This window comes from Eucalyptus grandis, chromosome 11, assembly GCF_016545825.1.
Source record: "Eucalyptus grandis isolate ANBG69807.140 chromosome 11, ASM1654582v1, whole genome shotgun sequence".
In the NCBI taxonomy this organism is placed as follows: Eukaryota; Viridiplantae; Streptophyta; class Magnoliopsida; order Myrtales; family Myrtaceae; genus Eucalyptus; species Eucalyptus grandis.
The window spans coordinates 3,878,995-3,906,802 of record NC_052622.1 but is presented as its reverse complement, the minus strand read 5'-3'; the positions used below and the strand labels follow the sequence as shown (position 1 = coordinate 3,906,802).

At 37.7% G+C, this 27,808-nt stretch overlaps 2 protein-coding genes across 12 annotated transcripts; both read left to right on the top strand.

Annotated features, from left to right (window-relative positions):
- The first annotated feature begins 11,554 nt into the window (after nucleotides 1-11,554).
- On the top strand, nucleotides 11,555-16,476 carry LOC104424509 (calcineurin B-like protein 4). Of its 11 annotated transcripts, none has more exons than XM_039304127.1 (11): nucleotides 11,555-11,837; nucleotides 13,459-13,572; nucleotides 13,704-13,880; nucleotides 14,033-14,183; nucleotides 14,494-14,576; nucleotides 14,765-14,824; nucleotides 15,056-15,164; nucleotides 15,297-15,349; nucleotides 15,461-15,541; nucleotides 15,625-15,737; nucleotides 15,951-16,476. In XM_039304127.1, the coding sequence occupies exons 4-11, from the start codon at nucleotides 14,105-14,107 to the stop codon at nucleotides 16,012-16,014; spliced, it is 642 nt and encodes a 213-aa protein (XP_039160061.1). In that variant the 5' UTR covers nucleotides 11,555-11,837; nucleotides 13,459-13,572; nucleotides 13,704-13,880; nucleotides 14,033-14,104; the 3' UTR covers nucleotides 16,015-16,476. The 11 variants fall into 11 exon arrangements, with proteins under 11 accessions (XP_039160061.1, XP_039160059.1, XP_039160060.1 ...); XM_039304125.1 differs by having other exon boundaries at nucleotides 13,704-13,944; XM_039304126.1 differs by having other exon boundaries at nucleotides 13,704-13,944; nucleotides 14,030-14,183.
- A 5,340-nt stretch (nucleotides 16,477-21,816) lies between these two features.
- On the top strand, nucleotides 21,817-27,596 carry LOC104424504 (dipeptidyl aminopeptidase 4). The gene is made up of 6 exons (XM_010036949.3): nucleotides 21,817-22,405; nucleotides 23,295-23,752; nucleotides 24,436-24,630; nucleotides 25,056-25,085; nucleotides 25,294-26,403; nucleotides 26,894-27,596. Exons 2-6 carry the CDS (start codon nucleotides 23,315-23,317, stop codon nucleotides 27,443-27,445), a joined length of 2,325 nt encoding a protein of 774 aa, XP_010035251.1. The 5' UTR covers nucleotides 21,817-22,405; nucleotides 23,295-23,314; the 3' UTR covers nucleotides 27,446-27,596.
- Nucleotides 27,597-27,808: the final 212 nt, after the last annotated feature.

The following is a 27,808-nucleotide window of genomic DNA, read 5'->3' as shown; positions in this document are numbered from 1 at the left end:
TAAACAATGGTTAATCGTAATATAAACTCTAATTAAGCAGGATGAACATGAGAAGCCAAAATTAAATTTGCAGAGCATAGCCTTTCATAAGAGAGTTAGGCCACATAAAACTTTGGATTGGAAAAATATAGACCTATCAATATATGTTATAGACCCATTTCCTGACCTGTATTTGATGGGCTAGGTTGTCATATGAGTTATTTCCTAACCAGAAGCCATGAGAGCAGCTCTTGCCAGCCTCGGCGAGGGTGGCCCTCACCCAAACAGTGCGAGGGTTGTGCCCTCGCCAGATTGGGCAAGGCCCGCCCTTGCCTAGGCCACGAGGGTCGTGCCCTCACCTGATCTGATGAGTGACACGATTCCCTTGCCGGCCCTCACTTGTGGCTAGTCGCTGACCACCGTCCAAAAAGGAAAAGAAAAAGAATTTTAAAAAAAAAAGAGTAAAAAAATTGAAAAATTAATTTAAAAATATTTTAAAAGGTCCACGTTAACACCAACCGTGCCACGTAGAATGGTCAGTGTCCACGTTGGACGACCAATGTCCATGTCACTAATTTCCAACCTAAATTGGTCAAATGGGCCGAATTAATACTTAGACCCATATATGACCCATTTAAATCATAAATTGGTCATATATAGGTCACTTACACTTTGAAATGGGTCACATATTGGTCATTTACATTTTAAAGAGACTATTTAAATGAGTCGTAAATGAGCTGGACTTAAAAACCCATTTCCAACCCAACTTCCCTCTTTAACTTTATAAAAATGTTTTTTTTTAATAAAAAATCAAAATTAGAATTATTTTTTCTATTTCTATTTTTTTCTTTTTATTTTTTATTTTTCCTTTTTTTCTTTCTTCTTCCTCCTTCCTTAATCGGTGGTCGGCGCGGCGACAACCGACGACTAGCCAGGTGAGGCTTGAGGTCGTTGGCTTAAGGCAAGCTTGAGGTCACCGACGATTGGAGCCTTGACTCGAGCTCCCTAGCGTCGGGTGAGCTTGGTCTCACCGCTTGTTGGCGAGGCCAGAGCTCAACTGGATCCGGCGAGTAGTGAGCTCGGCGGAGCCAGAGCTCGCCTGGATCTTGCAAGCCGCAAGCTCGCCGACCACAGCAGAGCTTGGGCTCACCCAAATCTGGCGAGCCACGAGCTCACCGACCTTGGCTAAGTTAAGGCTTGTTGGCTGCAATGAAGCTCGAGCCGGTCGTTGCCGACGGAGGAACAAGGGGGAAGAAGAAGAAGAAGAAGAAAGAAAAGAAATAACAATAAAAATTCAAATTTTTAAAAATAACTAAAAAAAATTATTATTATTATTATTTTAACATTTTTGATAGATAGATATCTATATATCACAGCTATTCCAACAATATGATCTTAGGCTTGGAAGAAAATCCTTCACTTTAGAAGGGATTTCATGTTATCCTTCTGTTGGAGAGTAGGCAATGGTCGTTCAGTCTCTCTATGGCACAACAATTGGCACCAAGAAGCCCTTGGAGCCTCATCATTCCAGACTCTCTTATTCTTTGTTCGGGCCTTTCTAGGAAAGCAACGATGGTAGACCTCCTTGCACCGGCAAACTATGCGTTCAGATCTCTATTAGAGTGTTGGGGCTTATCTTTGCCAGTCCTGGCTAATTCTCCTAATAGATTCTCTTGGCGTGAGTCCTCTACCGGATCCTTTTCAATGGCCTCAGCCTAGGAGGCGTTAAGACCTAGAAATAATTGTGTCCCTTGGGCTCACTTTATTTGGAATAATGCCATTGCTCCCATATATCAGTTCAACCTTTGGTTGATTACCAAGAACTGCCTTCCTCCTCAGGCTTTACTCATTTCTCATGGAAGAATTGATTATGAAGTGTGTGCCTTCTGCAATTATGCTCCCATTCGATTGACCATCTCTTCTTCGAGTGTCATGTTCTTGCGACGCTTGCTTTCTTTTGGGCGGGGAGATGTAATCTTCCATGGCGTAACAGGTTGTGGGCGGAAAATCTCCTTTAGGCTTTGAAATATTTATCTGGTAAGGATTTTGTCCACTCTAATGCCCGCTTCTCTTTTGGGGCCATGTGCCATCTTATCTGGAAGAAAAGGAATAGCATCATTTTCCAGGGCGAAGTGCTTGAGGTTGTGGCCTTGAAGAATCATCTCATAAAAGTCGTCAAGGACAAAGTACTAACCTACAACAAGGTGCCTAACAACCTGAGAAATAGGAGGCTTCAACAAGGGTGGGGATTTGATCCTTCAGTCTTCGTTACTGGTCCCGTTGAGCTCTAATAGGCTGCTGGTTCGTTCTTCGCTAGCTCGATTGGTGCTTGGGTTTTGCTCCTGTCCTTCGTTTGGACATTGCTGCACCTATTGTGCTTGTGTTGCTTTTGGATGTGTACCCCTTTTGCTTCCTTCAAACTTGGCAGCATTTGCTCTAGTTGTTGCCGATTGTCTCGGTTGTTCCTTCTTTCCTTTATACTGACTCCCTTTCACTCAATTGCTCATGTGCTTTTTGAGTGAAAGTTTTTGGCACCGGTCTTTTGTAAAGTTGGTTTTTCCTCTTTCTTTTCTATTATTAACTTTACCAAAAGAAGAAGAAGAAGAAGAAGAAGATATCTATATACATACCGGAGAAGTACTTTTAGAGGAAGCTTGATGTTGCCTAGATCGAAATTCAATCAATATCGAAATAAAAATTCTAAACATTATAATATAATTTTTAATTTGGTAAATCACAATTAAGAAGTTATGCATTCTCGCATCCTAGGAGATTTGTTATAAGCAAATATTATTTTCATGTCAATCATTAACTAATCAAACTTTTTCTTATCAAGAATTTTTCAAAAGTATTTCCATTTTAAGGTTTTTCACTTTTTTATTTTATTTACTAATTTTTATTGTTTAATTACTTTTTTAATTTGATGCAAAGTTTTTATTCAAGTAACATACACACACACATATATATGAAGAGTTTAAAGTAGATTAAATGGGCAGGAGTGGATTTTCTTAAATTGAGCTAAATATTAATGTGTCTCGATAATATGGGTTGGGTCAAGTAAGGGTTGTCAAATTTATATCACATGAAAATAGGTCAAAACTGGTTAAATGGGTTAATATGGGTCGGACCATTTTCAACCCGATCTAACCCAACCCACACATTTGACTGCCCTACTATTAATAGAGTACACATCTTCCTTATCCACAACCCAAAGTTGTTCCTTGCATTGAATTTCCTAATTTCTACTTTGGCTCCAAACATAACTGCAATAGCAGAAATTCCAAACGGTGATCAAACATGTTAAAGCTCCAAATCAACTATAGTAATGTTAACTTTATCTCTAATCCCAATTGTAATGAAAACAACATAGAAGCTAATGGATCTTGCAGTTAAAGTTAAATGAAAGAGAAAAATATTAATAGAGAAATTAACAAGGAACGATAACGAACACTTGAGATTTACCTGATTTAGTTAGAGTGCCAATAAGTACTCCAAGGAGAGAGCCAGCGCAAGTAATCCACTAGAAATTCAAAAAATACAAAATTTACTATTGCTTAATCACTCAAGTGCTTCCTAACTAGATTACACTTAAAGCAAATCCACAAGTATCATTCCACAATCTCTTATAGAGAACTCACAAAGAAAATATGACACTTCTCTTGTTTGCTCTACTGTATCCTATCAAAGTACAAAACACTTTTGAGGAAACCAATTCAAAGTAGAAAATTTACTCAAAATCGAGACATATTCTCAACGCCAAACGGCAAAAATGAATGGTGCGCTTCACCTTAGGTAACTCTAATGGTGGAGCAAGATTTTTTTTGCAAAAAAGATGTTTGCAATATCCGAATTTTCCGAATATACAAACATGAGCTTCATGCATTACATACTGAAAATTACACCAAGCACCAAATATAAGAGTGACCATAGCCGCCACTAGCTCTCATATGTCGGTCAGCGTTTAACCATTTGAACCGATCTTTGCTCGATTACAAACGCCAAAAACCCATTACTGAAATGGAAATATGGAAATACTTTCCCCTTTCCCCTCATTTGTAGAGATTCCCTGAATATGTGGGGAATAATCTTAAGAACCCTAATTTTAAGTTGCATGGAGAGCAAGTTTGGCATGGATTAAAGGCAAAAACTCCAAAACTTTCTAGCTGAGCTAACATCATGGCTCCTTACGACAACCGACCTAACATTATTATGAAAAAAAAAATTAAAATTGGTCCAAGAATAACTAAATGATGATTATGGTGATTAGTATTCCATGCTCATTCTAGGCTCAATTTAGTTCATGGGCCAGACAAGGCCTTCTAGTTCTCATAGACAAAGGCCTTGAAATCAAAGAAGTTTTACCAATTCAAGACTTGGAGTATTGATAGAGTAATACTATTCTAGTTGAGAAACACGTGCAAGAAAAAAAAACGCCATTTTTCTAGGTGACAACGACAATCAAGAAAATCCTCACTTTTGGACCAATCAAATGATCCCAAATTATTGATATGTAGCTCTTATCTTCAATTAAAAGTCAATTCATCTACTAGTAATGTAGACCATGGACCATGGAGGAGGTAAGTAGATGGCTATAGATTATAAGTCAAATTAGGAGATTATTCAATATGAGTTTCATAATAAGCAGAGAGAGAGAGAGAGAGAGAGAGAGAGGGAGGGAGCCAATCAAGCTGTGATGGCAGATGAAATCGGTAAGTTAATTAATTAAAGATTGGGAAGGCGAACTGGCGGCTGATCTCTTAAGTCATGTTCTGGAGATGAACACCAGACGTATACTCCATACAAGACAACGTACTTGTCTAGCGCCAGTAGAGCGGAACTTAGATAAAATAGCCACGCAAAAATCACTGTTGTCTAGCAGCCCTCATTAGCGTACACACAGTTGGGTTTTCGTTCAACTGTTTGCGCAAGGAATGATCACACAACCCCTCAAATATTCAGCGTGAAAAGAATGATCAAAATCTTGGATGGAACTGAACAAGATTTGGTGAAGGTCCAAGGATTTATTATGGGATAAGTGCAATAAAAGTTCTAACTTGTCAGAAAAGTATAATTGAGTTTTAAAACTTACAAAAAGTGCAATTGAGTTCTAAAACTTACAAAAAGTACAATCAAATTCTAAAACTTGTCAAATTTGTTCAATTGAGTCCTAAAGTTAATATTTAGCGCGAAAATGTTGACGTGGCGCGGATGTTAGCATTTTAAATAAATTTTTATTGTTCACGTGGCTTTTTTAATTATTTTTATTCAAAATTTTTAAAAGGTAGATTTAAAAACTAAAAAAAGAAAAGCTAATATTCATTCAAAAAATGTTCAAAAAAATTGGAAAATAGCACGGGTAGGCGCTTTTGCCGCCGCTGCCCATCACTTGTAGGGCCGGCGACTTTGAACAATTTTGTTTTTTAAGTAAATTTTAGCCTTTTTTTTTTTTAGTTTTTAAATCTAATTTTAAAAATTTTGAATAAAAAATAATTTTTAAAAAGCTATGTGGAAAATAAAATTTAATTGAAAAATGCCACATGGACAATAAAAGTTCATTTAAAATGCCACGTCCATGCTACGTCAATGTTTTTCGTTAGTAAGTTTGATTGTGTTAACTTTAGGAATCAATTGAACCAAATTTAGGGACTTTATTGTACTTTTTGTAAATTTTAGGATTCAATTGTACTTTCCTTACAAATTTTAAGACTTCTATTGCATTTATCCTATTTATTATTGACGTGATGATGTATGGAATAAACTTCATAAAGTAATATATATTAGGTCAATTTGTGATTAAGATGAAGTCTCTCTTTTTTCTTTAATAATCAGCTCAAGTGGATCGAGTTGATGTCATGGTGTTGTTTTATGCATGACTGTCCAGCCGTCTTCTTGATCTTTTGGCTAGAACAAAAAATTGATCCAAAATTTGCCCAGACCAGACAAGACCTGCCGACCCAAGGCTATTAAAAAAAAAAAGGAAAAAGAAAAAGTAATAAAAATTCAGAAATAATTAAAAATTTAAAAATCCACATTAGCACCAGCCATGCCACATAGGATGGCTAGCATAAACTAAATCACTATGTTAGCAATTTTCAGTCAAAATTTACCATAAGTATTATATTAGCAAATCCTCAAAAGTTTTAGGATTAAGTTGGTATAATTAAAAATTTTATAATTAAATTGGCAAATCGTCAAAATATTTATAATTAAATTGGCTAAACTAAAATGTTTATGATTGAATTAGCACAAATGCAATAGTTTAAAAAAATGGTAACTTTTCCAATTATTAATCAATGTTTGACTCTATATTTATCTGCTAATTATTAAATATCTTCTCATTTCTTGCCCTTTTTTATTCCCTTTGCATTGAATATTTTTAGTCGATCAGCATCGTATGCACTTATCAATAAGCCCACCGGAAACGTCAATTAATTGAGGGACCTCCATCTTACCAACACGAATATACAATCGTCATATCCGATATGTAAGAGAATATTCTTGTTTGATATGATTTTCTTTATGTTTACATAACTTTCAGCTATGCAAGTGTACCTAAAATTTTATGTGTGGGCACATAGATCACAATCGGAATTTTGAAAAGAAAACGAAAACTAAATTAGGCCCATGACAAGACACTTTATGACTCTACTCAGATGCGGTGTGTTAGCAACAATGTGGTGTTTTGCCATGTCTTCTTTTGCGTAAAATAGGCTAAGCTCCTTATAACATATTTCAACCCTTTGTTAGTTCTTAGGCACATGATCTTCCTTCTTATATACTTTTCGATCATTGCCTTCTGCAATTTGAACTGACCAAGTACGGCACACTCGTGCTTTTAAGAAGACAAATCCGGACCTTCCTCTAAACTTTATCAATAAAGGACAACACATAGCTGGCACCATCATTTAAAGGAACTTGAGAAGGTCCCTATAAGTCTAAGTGTACGCAACAACAATCTTTGAAATTTGGTGATTTGCCATGCAAAATTTCACTTTCCACCGGCTACACATGTCGCAATGTTCATAGAAGTTCAGCTTCTCAATCCAGGATCCTCTCAATAGACCCTTTTAGCTCAAAAGCATAATCACCCTCTCACTTATGTGGCCGAGTTTCATGTGTCATAACTAAGTTGTGTTTTGACTAGAATCCCAAGAGAATTTAGTAGATGAGGCAATCGCTATGGTTCTCTCTAGAATACAACTTACCGTCTATTGTCCCCTACATCATAGTAAGCACATCTCAAAAGACGTTTAAAGCTTCACTTTTGATGGATGTTTGGTGTCCAAATTCGTTAAGAATACTCAGTGAGATAAGGTTCTTTCTTAGCTCCTACATATGCCATATGTCATTCAATGTTCTCACCACTTCGACATGCATCTTATTCTAAACTGTTCCAATCTTTACTACTTCACAAGCAACACCGTTTCCCATAAGCAACTTACCACCCCATGGGTTCTGATAGGTAGTAAACCTTTGTCTATGAGTCACAAGGTAATCTTAGTGTGCATTTGTAGCCGTGAACTAGTAAAGTGCTCAAAGGAATTTGGTAGAGATGCCAACAACATCTTATCTTGTTCTTCATTAGGTAATGATTCATTGACATTCTTCAAGTCTATCCTCAGTTTGGGCTCTGATGAATGTACTTTTAACCATTCAGGATTGAACCATCCTTTTTAGCATATATAAGTGATTGTTCAAACCCTTCATCAAATAAAGTGCTCAAAGTTTTGCCCACAATGATGCAGTGTTCTTCAAGATTACCTCATTGCCCTCATCTTAAGTTGCATGGAGAGCGAGATTAAAGTCAAATTTTCCAAGACTACCAAGCTGAGGTGACTTCATGGCTCTTCATGACTACCTAGTTAACGAAAAATTTCAAATTGATCCAAAAATGATTCCATGATAATGATCATAATTGGTATATCATGCTCATTCTAGGCTCTATTTAGTTCCTGGGCTAGACAACGTCTTCTAGTTCTCATGGACAAAGGCCTTGAAATCAAAGAAGCGTACCAATTCAAGACTGGAGAATTGATAGAATAAATATGCCATTATGTTTTAGAAGCACGCGCAAGGAAAAAAAAAGAAGCCATTTTTCTCGTCGACAATGACAATCCAGAAAATCCTCACTGTTGGACGAATCAATGATCACAAATTCTTGTTGCGTAGCTCTTATTTTCAATCAAAAGTCACTTCATCTACTAGTAACGTAGACCATGGACCATGGAGTTACGTAGATGGCTATATATAAGTCAAATTAAGAGATTATTCAATATGAGTATCATAATAAGCATGGAGAGAGAGAGCCAGATCAAGCTGTGATGGCAGATGAAATCGACAGGTTAATTAATTAGCGATTAGGGAAGGCGAACTGACGGCTGATCTCTTAAGACATGTCATGTTCTGGAGATGAACACCAGAAGTATACTTCATACAAGACAACGTACTTATCTAGCGCCAGTTGAGCGGAACTTAGATAAAAATAGCCACGCAAAAATCATTGTTGTCTAGCAGCCCTCGTCAGCGTACACACAACTGGGTTTTAGCTGTTCTTCAGCTGTTCGCTGTAAGGAACGATCACACGACCCCTCAAAGGTACGAAAGGAATGCTCAATCTCTTGGATGGAACAGAACAAGATTAGGTGAACGCATGCGAAAGTCAAAGGCTTTATTACTGATGCGATGATGTATCGGACGACCTTCCTAAAGTAATTTATACATACATACATACACACACACACACACACACACACACACACACACACACATATATATATATATATATATATATATATATTGTTAGGTCAATTTGTGATTAAGATGTAATCTCCCTTTTTTCTTTAATAATCAACTCAAAATATATCGAGTTAATGTCATGGTGTTGTTTTATGCATGGATGTGCAATCGTCTTTTCGATCTTTTGGCTAGAACAGAAATTTGATTCAGAATTCACCCAAACCAGGCGAGGCTTGCCAGCAGCCAGTAACCTCACTGACCTAGGATTGGACAAATAAGGAAAGAACAGGAAAAATAAAATAAATAATAATAATAAATTGAAAAGTTTAAAAATTTGTTGTATAGTAATTTCCAGTCAAGATGGATCACAATGACTATATTGCCAAATCGTCAAAAGAATTAGAATTAAATTATCAAATTATTAAAAGTTTGAGAACTAAATTGGCTCAATAAAAATGTTTGGAACTGAACTATCAAATCGTCAAAAATTTAAGATTAAATTGGCCAAATTGAAATATTTATAATTGAATTAGTATAAGTGTAATAGGCTTAGGGTTTTTTTTTTTTTTTTTTTTTTTTTTTTTTTTTTTTTGGTCATTTTTCCGATTATTAATCAACGGTCAACGCTATATGCATATGCTAATTATTAAATATCTTCTAATTTCTTGCCCTATTTAATTCCCTTTGCCATGAATATTTTTAGTAGATCAGCATCTGTACTTATCAATAAGCCCAACGGAAACGTCAGTGCTAGTTTTGAGGGACCTCCATCTTACCTAACACGAATATACAAATCATTGTCATATCCGATATGAAAGAGAATATGCTTGTTTGACATTATTTTCTTTTTGTTTACATAATTCTACATGCAAATATTTCTAAAATTTTATGTGTGGTACATAGATCGCCATTGGAATTTTGAAAAGAAAAAAGAAAACTAAATTCAGCCCATTACAATGCACTTGAGGATAATTAGCGACTCTTTCTTTTTTGGTTAAATTACACGAATGATCCATGAACTTAGGCTCAATATGAAATGTGATTCCTAAACTTCTAATTTATTTAATATGATCCCCAAATTTTAGCGTAATGTATAATGTCGTTTCTGAACTTTTAATTAGTTTAACGTGATCCTTAAATTTTAACGCAATGTGCAATATCATCTTTGAACCTTTAATTTGTTCAATGTGATCCACGAACTTATGGTAAATGTTCAATCTAGCCCATGGATTATTATATATATTTATTCAATTTAGTCCTTGGATTTTCTAATCGAATGACTAAATTGAACAGGTATCAAAAGTTCAAGAATCACATTAAACAAATTTAAAATTTAAGAACTATATTATACATTGGGCTAAAACTTAAGGATTGCATTGAACAGATTAAAAATTCAGTGACCACATTACAAATTGAGCCTAAGTTCATGGACCATTTATTTTATTGACCCTTCTTTTTTTGGCTTTGATATTTATTATGATAATGTTGAGCCCTTCAAAAAATTATAAGAGATAAGGTAAATAATATTTGAAATCACTATTACCCTTTTCATACTTTCAAAATATTAAAATAACCCTTTCTCACACTTTTACGGGGATTTTTAAAGCCCGTTGTGCTGAACCAAAACGCTCCTCATGAATTTTCCCTCATAATGACAAAAACCTTTAAAATGGCTTGAAAAATTAGAGTGACTTCAATGTTATTATTCATAGATTTCTAAAATTTTGAGTTACTTTGACACCAGAATATTTGAGGTACTTAAAATTAAGTCACAGTCTAAATTTAAAATTTCGAGGTACAAAATCGAAGAAAGAGTAAAAAATTGACAATAAAACCGAGTCTCAAAAAACGAAAATATTGATCCGAGAGTTGTTCAGAATTTTCTTAATTATTGTATGAGATTTGAAATAACATTCTTCTTTTCAAAATTAAGGAAAAGCAAAAGTGCTTCTTTTTTTTGGGGGGAGGGGAAAATCAGGATAAACGGACAAGCCGAACGGGAGACTTTGAATTAGTGGTGTGGACTCCACGCCTTTAAAATCCATTGATGATTTCATTCCAATCACTATCACTGCTCCTCATCAGTAAACATAAAACATCCTTGAAAAAGGAAAAACAGAAAAAAAAAATCCAAAAAAGGAAAAACATTGATGTGAAAGGCCAACGAAAATTCTTGAAAAATAGAAGGATATATATATTAATAACTTTTTTGTTTTATTCTGAAATTTCATATAAAATGGATAGTAGGTGATTTGGATTAAATTAGTCTTTACTTATCAATTAGTGTACACCGACAATCATCATTATGCAAAAATTGAAGATTTTTATGAGAGAATTATGATATAGATTATTTTCAAGATAACCCTTTAAGTAATTATATATAGAAAGAGGTAATTTTAAATTTAACGTCTTTTGTTGTGATGTGTATAATCCATGATTAAAACTGAATCTTTACAATAAGTTATCCTTAGAAAGTGATTCAAGACAGTGCTTGACATGATCCTTATGCTAATACATGCCAATAAATTAAAAGAGAAATTTGACGGCGTTAGTATCGATTATAAATGGAGTGACCCAGTGTACAAATTCAAAGAGACAGATGATTTGGTAGCATGAAAACATATCCAAGGATTAAACTATAAAAATGCTAGAACTTAGAGGATGAGAACTCTACTGAATCGCTATCCCTCAAATGAGATTTGTGAAAATGACCATTTGCATTGTGGATCCGAGCTAGTCCAATCAGATTTGACGCAGAAAAGTTGTGGGTCCATCCGCCCGTCCTTCCAACGCATGTGGTCAGGGCTGCAGGACAAGACAAGTTTTGATCTCTGAAACTCTTCATCCACGTCGCTCTCCGTGAGTTCGCAAATTGCGCCCTCCATTTCGCGGTTCGAAAGCGAAGCCGCAAGCTCGACAGGTTTCCTTGTGGAGACAGCGAGAGAGAGAGAGAGAGAGAGATAGATGAAACAAGGAAGCCGGTCTCTGTTCTCAGTGAAGTTCCAAGACTTGCAGAGCGCCCAAAGATCAAGGCAATCCATTTGGCCATAGATAAGAACAGAGCGCGAGAAAGAATCCCTCAAAAATCCAAGTCTCTTTCTTTCCTACATCGCCAATTTCTGGTCAGTCCAGGACTCTCTCTCTCTCTCTCTCTCTCTCTCTCTCTCTCTCTCGGGGTCGTGATGTTTTATACCTGCGTTCAAGGACTTGCCAGGTTATCCTGGTTTTGATTCTTCTTTGCTTCCTTTCGCCAAATGCTCCTTTTGGTTGCTGAGCAAATGCAGAGAGCATCGGCAAAATCTAGCGGTTTCCCACGATTCTGGATTTTGACTAGAAAAACACGAGAAAGAATCACAAGCTTTCCTGCACCTTGTTCATGTTTTAATCGGTTTTCCTCCATGCAAATGCAGGGCAAAGTTCCTGCTTTTGTTCTCTTTCTTTTTCCACCCTCCTTAGCTTATTATCTTGATCTTTATTTGGTTATCTGGTCCTAAATGGAAAAATAAAAATAAAAATAAAAAACGATGATTAAATAAGTTCGATATTTTGAGAAATATAGAACGGTGTAAGTAGGAGTTACCCTTCATTTTCGTTTAGAAAAAAAAAAAAAAAAAAAGGTTAATGAGAGTTTATTCTTTTTCTTGGGAATTCGATTCCACTTAGCAGTCTTTCTCATTGTTACGTAGGAAGCCCCAAAAGTCATATCCTCCTGTACATGGCTGGATTCTACTAAATGTTAAACAAAAGAAAGTCAGATCGGAGTGAAAGTCTCGTTCTCATTATTTTAGCATGAACTTTCCCTTTCGAGAGACAAAAAATCTGCTAGGTTAGCTGGAAAATCCGTCTTTGCGAATTAGATATGTGGTCCTATGAGAAAACAATTTAAAAGGTAGTTCTTGCCCGGGGGGCGGCAGGTTGATGGATAAAGAAAGTATGGGGTCCCTCCGTGTATGGGGTTCGTATTGATTCCTCAACAGATTTTTTTTTTTTTCTTTGTATTATTTTAACTTTCTTTTTGTTGTGCAATACACTATTGTCAATTTGTGACATGGAAATTAGTTGGATGCACGATTTGTGCACGGGTGCTTCCCTTGGAAGTATAAATAGTTTTCTTTCCTGGATATATGTCAGAATCTACATATTTGCAGGAGATTAGTTCCATCTTGATTTTTCATGTTCTGTAAATTTTTCATGAGCCACTTGCATGGTAAGTTTTTGTGCCTTTCTTGAGTAAATTGACCAGAAACTCTGTATCAGGGATACATAGTTTTTAAGATCAGAGTTTCTTCGTTTCTGGTTAAGTCTATTTGGTCATTGTGTTGGGAAAAATAGCTTCTTCTTTTTTCCCAGCTTCCGCAGTTCCTGGGTCATGGGCCTTGTCTGGTTTGAAAAACCTGCCACTCATGTCTCATCTTCGTATACCTACAGTTTTCCCTAATATGGAAATGATTGTATCAAAGAACCTAAAATGGAAGATTTGTTATTATTACACCAGTTTCTTCCTTTGAGGCAGATAGGTGCTCTTGACCTTATATTTGGTGATTCACTGAGGCTCAGTGTTCGCTATCAGCAGCAAAAACTATGATAGTGTCCATTCGAGCATACATTAGCAACCAAATCAAAGCTACAATGCCCTTTCACTTTTTCTTCTCTTTTTCTTTGTGTACCTAGAGGTTACTCTGAGTCATCTGTTGAAGTGATATGTACCCGTACCTATCAGATATGACATGGTTGTGGGTGCAGGTTCTGGGATACCTCATTTTGAGCTCAAAATTTGCAAGTTTGTTTCATGGCAGGCCTGCCTCAGTCTGAATCACCATAACTAGAATGTTGAAGAAAGATTATGTGAAATTCGAGGTATGATGATTCAAATTCCTACAAAATTATGTACCATTGCTTATATTTGCTTACCAAGAGAAAATATGCATATTGATTCTACATTTTCCTATAATTAAGTATTAGCACTCAAGTTGTACACTCATTTACAGAGTCCACGTGTCATTTATCTCGAGACATAGTTGACCCAGCTGTTCCAGACACCGTTCCGAGTGGTACAATTAATCCCTATTCAGAGTGGAAAACCTCCGTTCTTGAATGTGGCATTGCATGGAGTTGTCTAGACTCTAGTTTTGCTGGGTGGACAATCAATTCCGTGGCACCAATAGGTGCAGTCTCTTCTATAGTCATTGCTGACGTAAGAAGAGTAATCGCGTGGATTCAAAATCAAAAGTAGTAAAAGAAAATCTTTTTGATCTCACAAATTGAGCTGGATCAGTATTTTGCAGCATCTCATTCTCCTGTGAACTGGCATTAGCAGGTGTTACAGGACAGTTTCCCTGTTTTGAGCTCACAGATTTATACAGGAAAAAAAACAAGGTAAGTCGTTGGCATGGGTTGCACTATTTCGAAAAAGTCTGAGCGAACACCCGGATATGAAGAGCCTAACGTTCTTGCTGCTGCAACACCTTGTAAGCGTCAATTCTTTTAGATGTTGAATTTCTGCATTACTTCCCTTTGGATTGTTCTCATGAAGCTTCAGTGTATCGCAGATTTTTTTTTTTCCTGTTCATTTTTGATCTGTCTATTCTCAAGAAGCGCGTTCATCCAATTGAGCATTGTCACCTCCTCTACGCTCATTTTGCGTACAGTACAGAATTTTTTCATCGGGGATGGATGGGGAAAGTACAATTTATAGGCTCTTCAATAAAGTCATACAGTAAATAAACTGTAATGCTACCCGCCTTCATCACTTTGACCATTCAAGTTTCTTAAATGCAGTTACTGCAAGCGAAATCGAGGCCTTATACGTGCTCTTCAAGAAATTAAGCAATTCGATTTTTGCTGACGGGCTTATTCACAAGGTGTGCTTTGGACCTGCGTTTGATCTATGAGTGAAATCTATTTACCTTTGGCTATCAGTTGTCGCTTGCTGGGTCATCTTCTTCTAGTCTAGTCTTACGTGATCACAAGACACTGAAAAGGTTCATTATGCACTTGTTTCTGCCACTTAAACTGAAAATTATTGCTATTTATGCTGTACATTGAACAGGAAGAGTTTCAGCTTGCTCTATTCCGGAGCAGAAATCGGAGAAATCTTTTTGCCGATAGGGTATGCAATATAGACTCTCTTCGACTTGGCAGATATCTTTTTACTTCATTTATATCCTGTAATCTGATACAGTTAGTTGTCCCACTTAGGAAATATGAAATTGGGAGTCTCAAATAATATTGATATGACAAAGTGCCACTCACAACCATTTTGTGATTTTGCTAATTCATTAGACTGACGCTCTTTTCTTTTTCCTGCCGATACATGAACTACTGGCATCATATATTGCAGATATTCGATTTGTTCGATATAAAAGGAAATGGGGTCATTGAGTTTGGGGAATTCGTAAGATCACTTGGTGTCTTTCACCCAGATGCACCAATAGAAGACAAGATTGCATGTAAGAAATCCCATTATGCAGCTTATACTCTTTTAATTATCGCTAAAATTCCATTTAAATTACTTTTCTTTTTGGTAGATCACGTTAACATGAGTAGCTAAATGATAGCTTAATTGTAAGACTTTTCCACAGTTGCTTTCAGGTTGTACGACTTGAGGCAGATCGGATATATCAAGCGAGAGGAGGTGAGGACGGTATCTCCTCTTTTCTGCTGTTGCATGGACATCTTGATAACTGCTAAAATTGTTCTTAATTTCTACTGTAGTGGCATTACAAATTTTCTTTTCAACTTACAGTTGAAGGAAATGGTATTGGCACTTCTTCACGAATCAGATTTGGTACTCGCAGAGGATATTGTGGAAACGATCGTGGATAAGGTGCGGTACTCAACTTTCACATGGGAACTACTATCCTCAGTTTGGTACTTTAGGCATTCTGAAACTGGTTGTTGAATCAACAGACATTTAGGGATGCTGATACAAAAGATGACGGACGGATTGATCTGGAAGAGTGGAAGGACTTTGTGTTGAAGAATCCTTCTCTGATAAGAAACATGACTCTTCCATATCTAAAGTATGTAATCCCCCATCAATGCGATGAACAGCCTCTCTATTATAAAGTTTAAAACCCCTGTACGGAAAAGTATAACCCAAAAAACTGTCCACCATACATCTGTCTCTGATCATGTCAGTTCGTCAATTGTGTGTCAGGCTGCGCATTGTGAACAGGATTACTCTGCACAAGTTATACGCTACAACCCTTTTTTTCTCTCTTCACCCTTTGCAGGGATATAACATTGGCATTTCCCAGTTTCATAGTGAGTTCTGAGTATGAAGATTCAGAAGTATGACTCGTTTCCATCATGAAGGCGTCAACGACATTTTGGGTCGATGTCATATAGAACAAGATGATGCTCTGAGTATTTGCCAAGTACAAGCAGTCGTCGAGAGGTAAAATCTGAAAGCGGGAAGGAGAATAAGATGCAGCACTGTCCTCTAGTCCTTAGCTGGCCATTTTATGGACAAAGCGGCATGGAGATAAAGGGATATGTTATGGATCCTGGAGCATTCAAAGCCCCAGTTGTCATTCAAATTTTTGAGTTCAGAAAGATTTGAGTGGATGTATGGAAGAGAGGCATATTTGCAATGTATAATCAACTTTTTCATGGACTTCGAGTGTTTAAGAAGATCAGGTGTATGTCTAGTAAAGCATCGGATCATACATGAATCTAATAATAGTCGATGCAAGGATGATCTCGCCCGTGCCAACAGACACTTTGCCAAAGTGAGTACAAGAGAGTTTGGTTCTCAAACAGGCTGCTCCTTTTTCACTTGTCTCCTTCTATTTAATCATTAATTCGATTGCTGCTTTGCATTAGAGAGCGAGAGTACGCATTAAGATCTCTGTTGATCCTGATTTTACAGCATATTCATTTCCTCTGTTGGAAGGTTCATACCTGAAGAGCAGTTACTTGCAGAGTTATAAGTCGGGCTTTGCATGCGAGGCACACTCATGTGAATGTAATCACGTTAAAAGAGACAATCGTGTAGGAAATTCTTACAGAACAATAAGAATAACAAGTACCGTTACAAATATAAGGAGTGTCAAAATTCTAAAATCCTAAACTAATAGACATTTGACAAATTTACCTAAAATTAATTTTTTGAACACTAAAAACTCCAAAATTAGTATACCCATGATAAATTTACCCCAATAATGTTTTTATGACAAAACACCACGAACTGATATATTTATAATAAACTTATCATCAGTTAATTTCCATTAAATTGAATTAATACCACTCAAAATCACAAAACTAATATACATGTGAAAGTAGAGGGTAAAACTTTAAATTGATATACCCGTTAATTATTACTTGTCATTCAACTCAACAAGTTGAATAATAAAATTTAATGAAAACTAATAGAGGGTAAATTTGTCACACATGCATTGGATTGGGGTTTTTTCGTGATATTAACCCTGATTTTAACCATTTTGTCAAACAAAGAGTCTACTCTTTAAAAGCTTATATGGTAAGGAAATTGATCACCATTGCACATATAGCATTAGTCTTAGTAATTTAAATATAGGTTTTTCCAAAGAAAATAATCCAAATTCAGGAGTAATTTAGTGTCATGTAAGTGTCACGGCCAAGAGGTTTACGGAGCTAAAGGGCCATGCTTTGCTGCGGAGGACCTCCTGCGATCGCTTGGATTCCCAACAAGATTCCTTCCGAAACTTTCCAAGGATGGACGGTACGGTAATTGAGCTGCATTCTAGAAGTCTCTAGCCATTAATGTCGGTAGTTGGTAGCTGTCATTAGTGTCGGTAAATATGGCAGTGTGATCTCGTCCGTCGGATAAAAAGTCAATCAATTGATGTAATTAGAGGGCCTCTAGTATAAGAAAGGGTGACATCCCCCTCATTTGTATCCATCCAATCTTTTCAGTAATATTAAAGCTCATTTCTTTCCGGAGCTCCTCCCTCTAGAAGCCTTCTCTCTCTACGATTCGGGTAAAGCAAGCGAGTGTGTGATCAATTGAGCAAGGCTTGCCTTAGGTGATCCAAAAGTGTTTGAGTCGCCGCACGGTCACGATCCCAATCGATTGGCCCGTGACATAAGCATAATTAATAATTATATAAACTCTAATCCTATAGGATGAGCATAAGAAGCTAAAATCAAATTTGCAGAGTATCGCCATTATATTATATATGTATGTATGTATGTATATACATATATATATATATATATATATATATATATTAAATTGATTCATATCGAACTCTATGGGTTATAAATGGGGTCAAGATAATTTCACAACTTATTTAAATTCAACCCATCTCTATAGCACTTTTTGCTCTCTTGTGACCTCATACTTATTTACTATGTGCTTTCACCTTAGCTTATGTTTTAAATATAAAAGTGTTGGGGTAATGTGGACTGAGTCGGGGTATGAATCATTATATTTTTATTTGATCGGATCCACTCGTCTGACATATCTAATATGATAGTACATGCCTATCAATAACCTTCAACATTTCTTTTATTAGTGGAAAAATGGCGCCTAAGCCCAAACAACTAATTATTACATTATCTTGGCACAAATGTGCTCACCAGGTCTCCTATGTTAAAGACATCAAATTTAAAGGTGGATTACTAGCTTCAAAGAGCATACGAAAAATAGTCAGAGCAGAAATTCGCCAGCCAGTTGGCACATGTGTTGCTTTATTGGGAACACACTTGTTCGACCTCCTCCTTTTTCAACTTGATAAGGAACTTCACTGATATTTGGGAATCAAGTTTGGGAATGACACCCACCGCAGATATTCACTCAAAGAAGGAGTCTTTGCTCTACCAATATATCGTTCGAAGCATGAGAGTAAATGGTGCAAAGTCACAGTAAATGGAAAATTTTATGAAAGTGTATGATGGTTCGAACTCGGGTCTTATGTCAAGAAAGAAATATGCCTGTCGGATTACAAGTGGAGATTTTGTTAGACCGAGGTCAACTGGATTTTGGCCTTGGCCTAAATGGTGGAAATATGCAATTCGAGGGGCAAATAAAAGCCTAGAAAATTTTAACTCAGGATCTTTTATTCTGATAGCATATAAGATTTTGTGAAATAATCGCTAACTATTCTAAAAATTTAAATTTTCAGATAAGATGTGATTTATTATCTAAATATTATGACGTCTAGTGTGCGTTAAAATGAGGAACACCGCCAACTCAGCCTGTTAAGTTACTTGGCCAATTTCGAATCAAACTCGTTGAGGCATGTGAACTACGTAGTAACGTTAACTTCCCACATGCAATCTTATAGGTATTGATATATTAATATTAAATCTTTGTAATAATGATGTTGGGAAATAGATTCCCAAATTAATCCGATACTCAATCGAACCCCAAAAACGAACGTAGAAAAATAAGCCCACAAAATACATGTATCACCGATCAAAAAGTACATTACGAAATCGAACGTATTGTCTTTCACAGATTAAAGCACCGATGTCACAGTTCGGAAAGGAATCCCAATACCGTTCTTCCGAGGAGAGTACTGTTCTACTTAGAGAGAAACTTTTGAGAGCGTAAAACTCATAATTTCTCTTTCTCTCAAACGCTACTTCAAAATAAAATAACGTAATCGCTCAGATATCATAACCTCCTCCATGGGCCCTTTACTTACGGGCCGAGTTTTGGCCCAACATGGGCGGGCGGGCTTAAAAACTCATTAGATGTGACAAGATCCGCTCCAATGTTGTATTTTGTCCTGGGAGGTCTTTCTATAAGCAAGGTGTGGTGTGGACCACGTAGATGCAAAAACGAGAGTAAGACATTCTTGTCGTGATATCATTGTTATCGAATGGCAATCGAACCATTGACCAAAATCGAGTGCGAACAACTAATGACCTGTCCGAGTGAGGGATGTTGTTTGTGCCAATAGAAAGCTACTTACACGCATTTTATGCAACTTTTGGCATCTCGCCACAATTTTTTTTGTCCCTCTGGGACACGTCCTCAAGTGGTCCATTCCAATAATCTTCCTCTGAATTTGGAAATGTTGTTCTCCCCCCCTCTCTCTCTCTCGCAATCTGATATAAATCTTTTTATTTTTTGTGTTCTTTTTTGTTTTTCAATGATGGATTTTATGGATCAATTGGCAATTGGGTTTCTGTTTCTAATGTTCTCTTTTTAGGTATCAAGCTTCGGTGTTATTTCATAAACAGCTGAACCAATTTAAATGATCTTAGTTATTTCCGTAAGGTTTCATGAACAATGAATGATTTGGAAACTTTTCTTACTAAAATTGGTCACTTTTATCTCTTACAAACATTATAAGTGATTCTTTTTAAGACAATATTTTTCAAATTATTTATTTTTTAAAAAATAAATAGAGTGACTCGCACTTGCTATGCACTGATCTTCATGATGGATGATGATGATGAAGAAAAAGACAACTAATGTGATAATGTTCCCGTTCACGACTATATAAATCAGAAAAAAAAAATGCACAACAAGGCTTCAGACCTTGTCTCTTTAGTGATTTCAGAATCATCATTAGTTCCATTGTTAGTGACGTCCGACCTCTCTCTTGACACAGATTGCTTAACATGGTTTTTCTACATGTGCTATATAATGTAATAATTGTCATTGCCAACCCAAGAGAAAATGAGTGGAGGAGATCGTTAGATTGCGTCAAAAGTGTGCAACTCTAATTTCTTTTTTGGGCATTTATTCCTTGTTCCAAATCCCACCCAACTCATTCGTCCAAAATAAATAAATAAATAAGGCGCCACCTAACCCACTTATCAACAACTTAAATTAATAATATATATATGGAGTTTTTTTTTTTTAATTACCTTGCATGGTTCAACAATTTTCAGAAAATCTTGAGATTCGTGTTATCCTTGGCATAGGTAGCTTTTATTTACTAAAGAAATGATTCCGAATATTCAGGAGGCTAATGCTGTGGATTTTAAAACTCGTACAAGAAATGGATTTACAAAATGATGTGGTAAATTCATGTTGGATGGTTAAATAGGCCTGCTAATCTAAATAGCCACTTCCAGTTTGCCACGTCATTTAATGAACTTATTTAATATTATCAATTTTAATGTCTCCTGCACTAGTTAATTGTTCGAATTTCGAAAAATCTTGAAAAATTTATATATGAGTTCACATGTTGATATTTACATATTGTGAAGGTTTTAGATATTTCAAGTTAACAGAATTCGCAATGCATCTGACAAGCAAAAAAAAAAAAAAAAAGCCTATCAAGACGTGCTCTAAATTGACTTCATGTACGAGAAAAATATGCTTGATAAGTAAACGAACGATGGTGTTGTCAAATTAAATGGTTGACATTTGTTTCACTAACCTAGGAAGAATCAATTTATACCATAATGACTTACCACATGACAAATTTTTAAAATCTTTTTCAAGACTTTGTCTATTCAACAAAAGATGAATGCTTCAAAAAATATTTTTCTAAAAATAATCACTTATATTATTTAAAATAATTAGTCAAACAGCAAATGTCTTCATTATATTTATGTGGACGATAAAAAAACTTTTTCGGTCATTCACTTTTGCAAGCAATATAAACTACTGTTTTTTCAAAAATATTTTTCCAAAAACAATCATCTTTCGTACAACAAACAAAACCTAAATTTTACCTAATATTTTTCCAACCACTAATTCCATTCACAATGATTATGCAATGTGATACCATTTTTTCTTAAATAAGGACCCCAAAAATACTATAACTTTCATACGGCACTCATTTAAGTATCATAACTTTTAAAAAACATTCATTTCAGTACCATAACTTTCAATCGATTACTTAATTCCTAAAAAAAATTTAAAACTTTTACCTAAGTGACGAAAATCTAATATGACATGACATTTGTGGTAAATAATTTTAAAAAAGTTACCACACTCAAGTAATTGATTGAAAAAATCATATGGTATTTGATTGGAAAAAAAAATTATGGCGCTTAAGTAAACACAATATGTGAAAAAAAGAAAAAAGTAAACACAATATAAAAGTTATGTTTTTCATATTTTCAATTGTTCATATTAACCCATACACAATATTCTATTTTCTGACACGCGTACACGTCATCGCAAGGTTCCCTTTCTATTGACAGTAATCAAATCCAATCATTGCCGCCCCCGACCAATCATCGCCGGCGCCCCGGCGACTCGTGTGCCCCCTCTGGACCGCACGATCAGCGAGCGACCAACATCCGACGGTCGCATCAGATCCAGGGCCACGTGCGGTCGGCCGCACACAACCCAAACCTCGCCCCCACGCGCCGCCAACACCAACAACAACAAAAAGCCCGAAACACAGCCAGAGCCAAAGCCAGAACCACACAGATTCGGTGAATCACCAAACCTCCTCCACCCGCCCGCCCGCCGCCGGCGCGTGCCGAACAAACCCCCGAATCGACAAATCCCGCTTTTCCCCTTCTTATCCGCAAGCACTAATCGTCGTCGTCGTCGTCATCATTTCGGCCCCCCTGCGAATTCCAGATCTCGCCGCCGTTACGCGAACGAGGAGCCGCGGCGGGAATCTCCGATTGGGCTCTCGCGAATCCGATTCCCGATTCTCGAGGCCCTTTCCTTTCCTCTCTTCCCCTTTCGGAGCGCGGATTCGGGTTTGGGGAAAAAAGGTCTCGGCGATCGTGTCTCGATCGACGCCTTTTTCATGGCCGATCGCATCCGTTCGCTTTGCAGGTTCGGTCTCGATCCGTATTCACTCGCCCGAAATCCGATTGCGGCCCCTGCTCGGATTCGTCGCTGTCTCTCGTTTCTTTTCTTTTCTTTTGTGATGAGGTGCGAGGGTGTTGACCCGATGCGGTTTTGGTAGACTGGAGGATCGCTTGCTTGTTCTGGATGAGAGAGGTTCGCGAGGGAGATGTAGGGTTTTGGGTGTTTCTGGGCTATCGCGGTTGGATTGAACGTGATTGGATGATGAGGGGGGATCGATTTTTTCCTTGTTTGGTAGCTCGGAGGTTGACGAGTGAGGAGAGATAGGAAGTTCCCCGAATAAGCATGCTGCTTTTTGCTTTTTAGTTGGAAAAAGGAAGCGAATCGAAAGCAGTAAAGCTTTGTGAAATATTAAAAAGTTACTTGTTGACTCTGGAAAATAAAGAAGACGAAAAAAGAATCCGGAATGCGAGCGATGGGTTATATTCGGGAAATTTTTTTGGCAAGTTCTGATTTTGGTAGTTTTCCTTTGTGGCTTGACTGAAAGGCAATTGGTGAACTTCACATTGCTAGTACAGGCTGATCTGAAAGGGGTTCTGCTTTGTTGTATGTGGGACTGTTGAATCTAGCTTTTTTCTATATTTGCATAGCATACTCGCAGTCCGGGCAAAACCATTGAACTTGCAGGGTTGCAAGAATGTTGACAATCATCATGATGTTTGATTGGGCTTATTCAGACAAAAATAATCCAGGCTGTTCTTTCACAGCTTAAGTTGTAAAAACAAACGGTTGCGCACTCAACTTTAACCTGTAATTGTACATTCTAGTGTTATTTATATGCTAGTTAACATTTAGTTGAAGTGATTAGCACCCTAATTTTAGCATGCTTGTTTATACTCTTTTGTCATTTGAACAGAACAATCTAGTCATCTTGTAATGCAATCAGCTAATGAGACAAGGGAGAAGAAATTGAAGAGATTCGGGTCATTCTGCAATATGCCTGCAACTGACAGCACAGCTGCACAAGCAATTGACGACTGTATTTTTTTCTCAATCGAGGAAATAGTACAATATCCCTTGCCTGGATATGGTGCACCAACATCAATCACTTTCAGTCCTGATGATTCTCTCGTTGCTTATTTGTTCAGTCCTGATCAGACTTTAAATAGGAAGGTTTTTGCATTTGATCTCAAGAGTAGCAAGCAAGATTTATTTTTCAGTCCCCCAGATGGTGGTCTTGATGAGAATAACATTTCTGCGGAAGAAAAGTTGAGAAGGGAGAGATTGAGGGAACGTGGTTTGGGAGTAACACGATATGAATGGATTAAGACAAACTCAAAGAGGAAGGCACTTATGGTGCCTTTGCCAGCTGGGGTATGTCCTCTGCTCTTCAGTATATCCAACAATGATTCTACTGGTCATTGATTAAGAATCTTTATTTAAATTTTTATCTATGATCCAGGCGTCCTTAATTATCATCCTGTGTCAGTAAGCGATGCTGTCAACATGCATTCTTTTCAAGTACACAGAGGGAGGAATAATGATCAGACTTTGCATATGTATAAGTTCAAGCGGATCAGTTCCTTGATGTCATTTTCTTTTCTTTTCTTTCTTTATTTTTTAAACTAATCCATGCGGCTGAATACTCAAAGTTCTGAAGGTCTTTATTCCATCTGTTGCAAAGGATAAAACGAGTCTTAAGTTTGGTGTTACAATCTGGTCACTCATTCATGCTACACTGTCATTGTTTTAACATCTATTTTGCATGTATATACTGGCCTACCACCTCTATATATAGATCGATCGATCCAATTTCTAATCTTTGCTTTATGATTTCCTCATTTCTTCTCCCCTTTGTTTTGTGGGAAAGGAGAGAGGCTTGATAGCTGAAGTAAATGTCATTTGGTAATCTCTCCATTGACGACGACGATCCTGAAATATCTTGATGCTTTTTGATAGGAACACTTTGAATCATATGGACCCTCATTGCCTGCTTCTTTCTGTATCAACTATCTGTCAAAGCAGCTTCAACTGATGTGTTTTCCTTCGGGTTCCAGGTTTATATTCAGGATCTCTCTGGCTCAAAACCAGAGCTTAAGCTTCCAAGCACATCATCCTCACCAATTATCGATCCACATATCTCTCCAGATGGTACCATGATTTCTTTTGTTAGAGATGGAGAATTGCATGTTCTAAACCTCCTACACAATGAGCAATGTCAGCTAACTGATGGCGCCATTGATAATGCCGTGGTGAGCTTAAATATTGATACTGGGTCTTTTCTCTATCTCTGTTCTACATGGTGATTTGAGCTTATTTCCTCTTCCATTAAATGTTGCCCAACTTTGTTCCACTTATTTCACCTGTAGTCGACTGAAATTCTACTTTGAACAGCTTAAGCAAATGTTTGGAAATCCAGAATCTTAATTGCTAAAGCTCTTCTTTCAGTTCTTCTTTGTATCCAACTTCACCTGAGCCCGAACTTGTTAAAATGTCGTATGTTGCTGTCCTTGTGATATATGGGTTTAGCTCTAAGCCTGCTTGTTATTTTCTCTTGCAATGGATAGAACAATTACATATATCAGAGGTTTGTTCCTGTAAATGTCTGCTTGTTATTTGACTTTTCTATTTTTCTTGCGACATTTCTGGATGTTGACTGAATACTTATGTTTTTCAGACTCATGGTCTCGCTGAGTACATAGCTCAGGTAATTTTCTTTATTCACTCTCTCTTTGGAGCATATTTTGATTTACATTCGTGCAGCATTATTGAAGAACTTCTAGGTCTTCAGGATATACCAGAAAGTTATGTTTATGCTGTAAAAGCAATAAAATACTACTGAAATACTATATCACTTGATGATGTGTTTATTATATTCTGGTTTTTCTCTGATATGATATTGTTTCTGTGTTCAGGAAGAGATGGATCGCAAAAATGGTTATTGGTGGTCACTGGACAGCAGGTTCATTGCATTCACAGAAGTTGACACTTCGGGCGTACCTTTGTTCAGGATAATGCATCAAGGTAAAAGCTCAGTTGGTTCAGAGGCACAAGAAGATCATGCTTACCCCTTCGCAGGAGCTGTAAATGTTAAAGTTCGTCTTGGGGTAGTTTCCTCTGCTGGAGGTCCTGTTACTTGGATGGATCTTCAGTGTGGAGGAACAAATGAGCTTGACAATGAGGATGAATATTTGGCCCGAGTCAACTGGATGCATGGAAATATTCTGACAGCTCAGGTCCTAAACAGGTCACATAGCAAATTGAAGATGCTTAAGTTTGATATTAGGACTGGCCAAGGAAAAGTTGTACTGGTGGAAGAACAGAGTACATGGATTAACTTACATGACTGCTTCACTCCTCTAGACAAAGTAATAGCCAAATTTTCTGGGGGATTTATCTGGGCAAGTGAGAGAACAGGATTTAGACATCTTTATTTGCATGACTTGAATGGGACTTGCCTAGGACCTATCACGGAAGGTGACTGGATGGTTGAGCAAATTGCAGGTGTAAATGAAGCCGCAGGACTTGTATACTTTACAGGAACCGTAGATGGACCCCTGGAACAGCACTTATATTCAGCGAAACTTTTCCCAGACAAGAGTAGCCCTTTGCCAGCTCCAAAGAGTTTAACCAATGGACAAGGAAAACATGTAGTTGTGCTTGATCATCACCTGCGGACTTTTGTTGATATTCATGATTCTCTCACTTCTCCCCCTAGGGTGTCACTGTGCTCCTTGCATGATGGCAGCATAATTTCGCCATTGTATGAGCCTCCATTGACCATTCCAAGGTTGAAGAAGCTGCAGCTTGAGCCTCCAGAGATCATGCAAATCCAGGGAAATGATGGGAGTGTGCTATATGGAGCTCTGTACAAACCTGATATAGCAAAATTTGGTCCCCCACCTTACAAGACCATGATAGCTGTGTATGGTGGCCCATGCGTACAATTGGTATGTGATTCATGGGCAAACACAGTTGACATGAAGGCACAGTATTTGAGAAGCAAAGGCATCTTAGTTTGGAAGGTTAGTACCATCTCTGTAGTCGCCTCAGACATCCTCTCTAACTTATGAACATAGGCTGTTTGCAGAAGTTAGGCAAATCACCCAATGTGTCATGATCTTGCCAGTTACTTTTGCAGTGCATCTTACTCCATTTAAGGTTGCATGACGGTTTAAGCACTCTTCTTTTCAATTTCATCAACATGAGATGGGCCTAATGGAAGTCACTACTCCTGATTCATAGACATAGTAGAACCGACAATGGCTGATGTGGGTGAGGAAAGCTAGAAAGAACATGCAGCGGAGAAAATCAAAAATGCATTTTTCTCCCTTACTACGGGCCTATCCTCTCCTCTCTCTCTCTCTCTCTCTCTCTCTCTCTCTCTCATTGAGTGGTCCATCACAATAACTGACATACTGACCTATTTGATATTGGCTTCCATGAATTTCTGCCAAAAGCTTCTAGGTGATTGACTGGTGACTAACAACAAATTTTTACTGCCTGGTGCAACAGTTAGATAACCGAGGCACCGCCAGGCGTGGTCTGAAGTTCGAAGGTGCTGTTAAACAGAAGTTTGGCCACATCGACGTCGAGGATCAGGTGTCTGGAGCGGAATGGCTTGTGAAGGAAGGGCTAGCTGAAGCCGGTCGGATCGGAATATATGGTTGGAGTTATGGTGGGTATCTATCTGCCATGGCACTGGCCAGATGTCCCGACGTCTTCTGCTGCGCGGTGTCCGGCGCCCCCGTGACATCCTGGGACGGGTACGACACCTTCTACACCGAGAAGTACATGGGGCTTCCTTCTGCTAATCAGGAAGGCTACGAGTCCAGCTCGGTCATGCATCACGTGGACAACATGAAAGGGAGGTTACTGCTGGTCCACGGCATGATCGACGAGAACGTGCATTTCAGGCACACGGCGCGGCTGGTGAACGCGCTCGTGGAGGCGGGGAAGCGGTACGAGCTACTGATCTTCCCGGACGAACGGCACATGCCGCGGCGGCGGAGGGACCGGATCTACATGGAGGAGAGAATCTGGGAGTTCATCGAGAGGAGCCTGTGAAGTTTTTGTCTGTTTTTCAGCCCCCCATTAACTTCTTGGTCATCATCATCTTTCCTCCGTTGACGCTGAAGGCGGAACGGTAGCAGAGTTTTTTCTTCCCCCACCCCGTCAACTTAAATTTTTATACAATACGGAATCTCTTCTTTGCTTCTGTTTTGGGCTGGAAAATTTTTGCGGAGGCCACGAGGTTCTCCCAATCGGGTCCTGCCACGTGGGCGGGATCACGCGATTGATTTTTTGACTTCCAGTGGCGGGAGTCCCATGCATGACGTGGCAATGGCAAGCGCGCTTCCTGCGATTCAAAAAAAAGGACGGTACCTTTTAGTCCAAGTCAGGATCTTAACGGGCCTTTCCGGGCTTCCG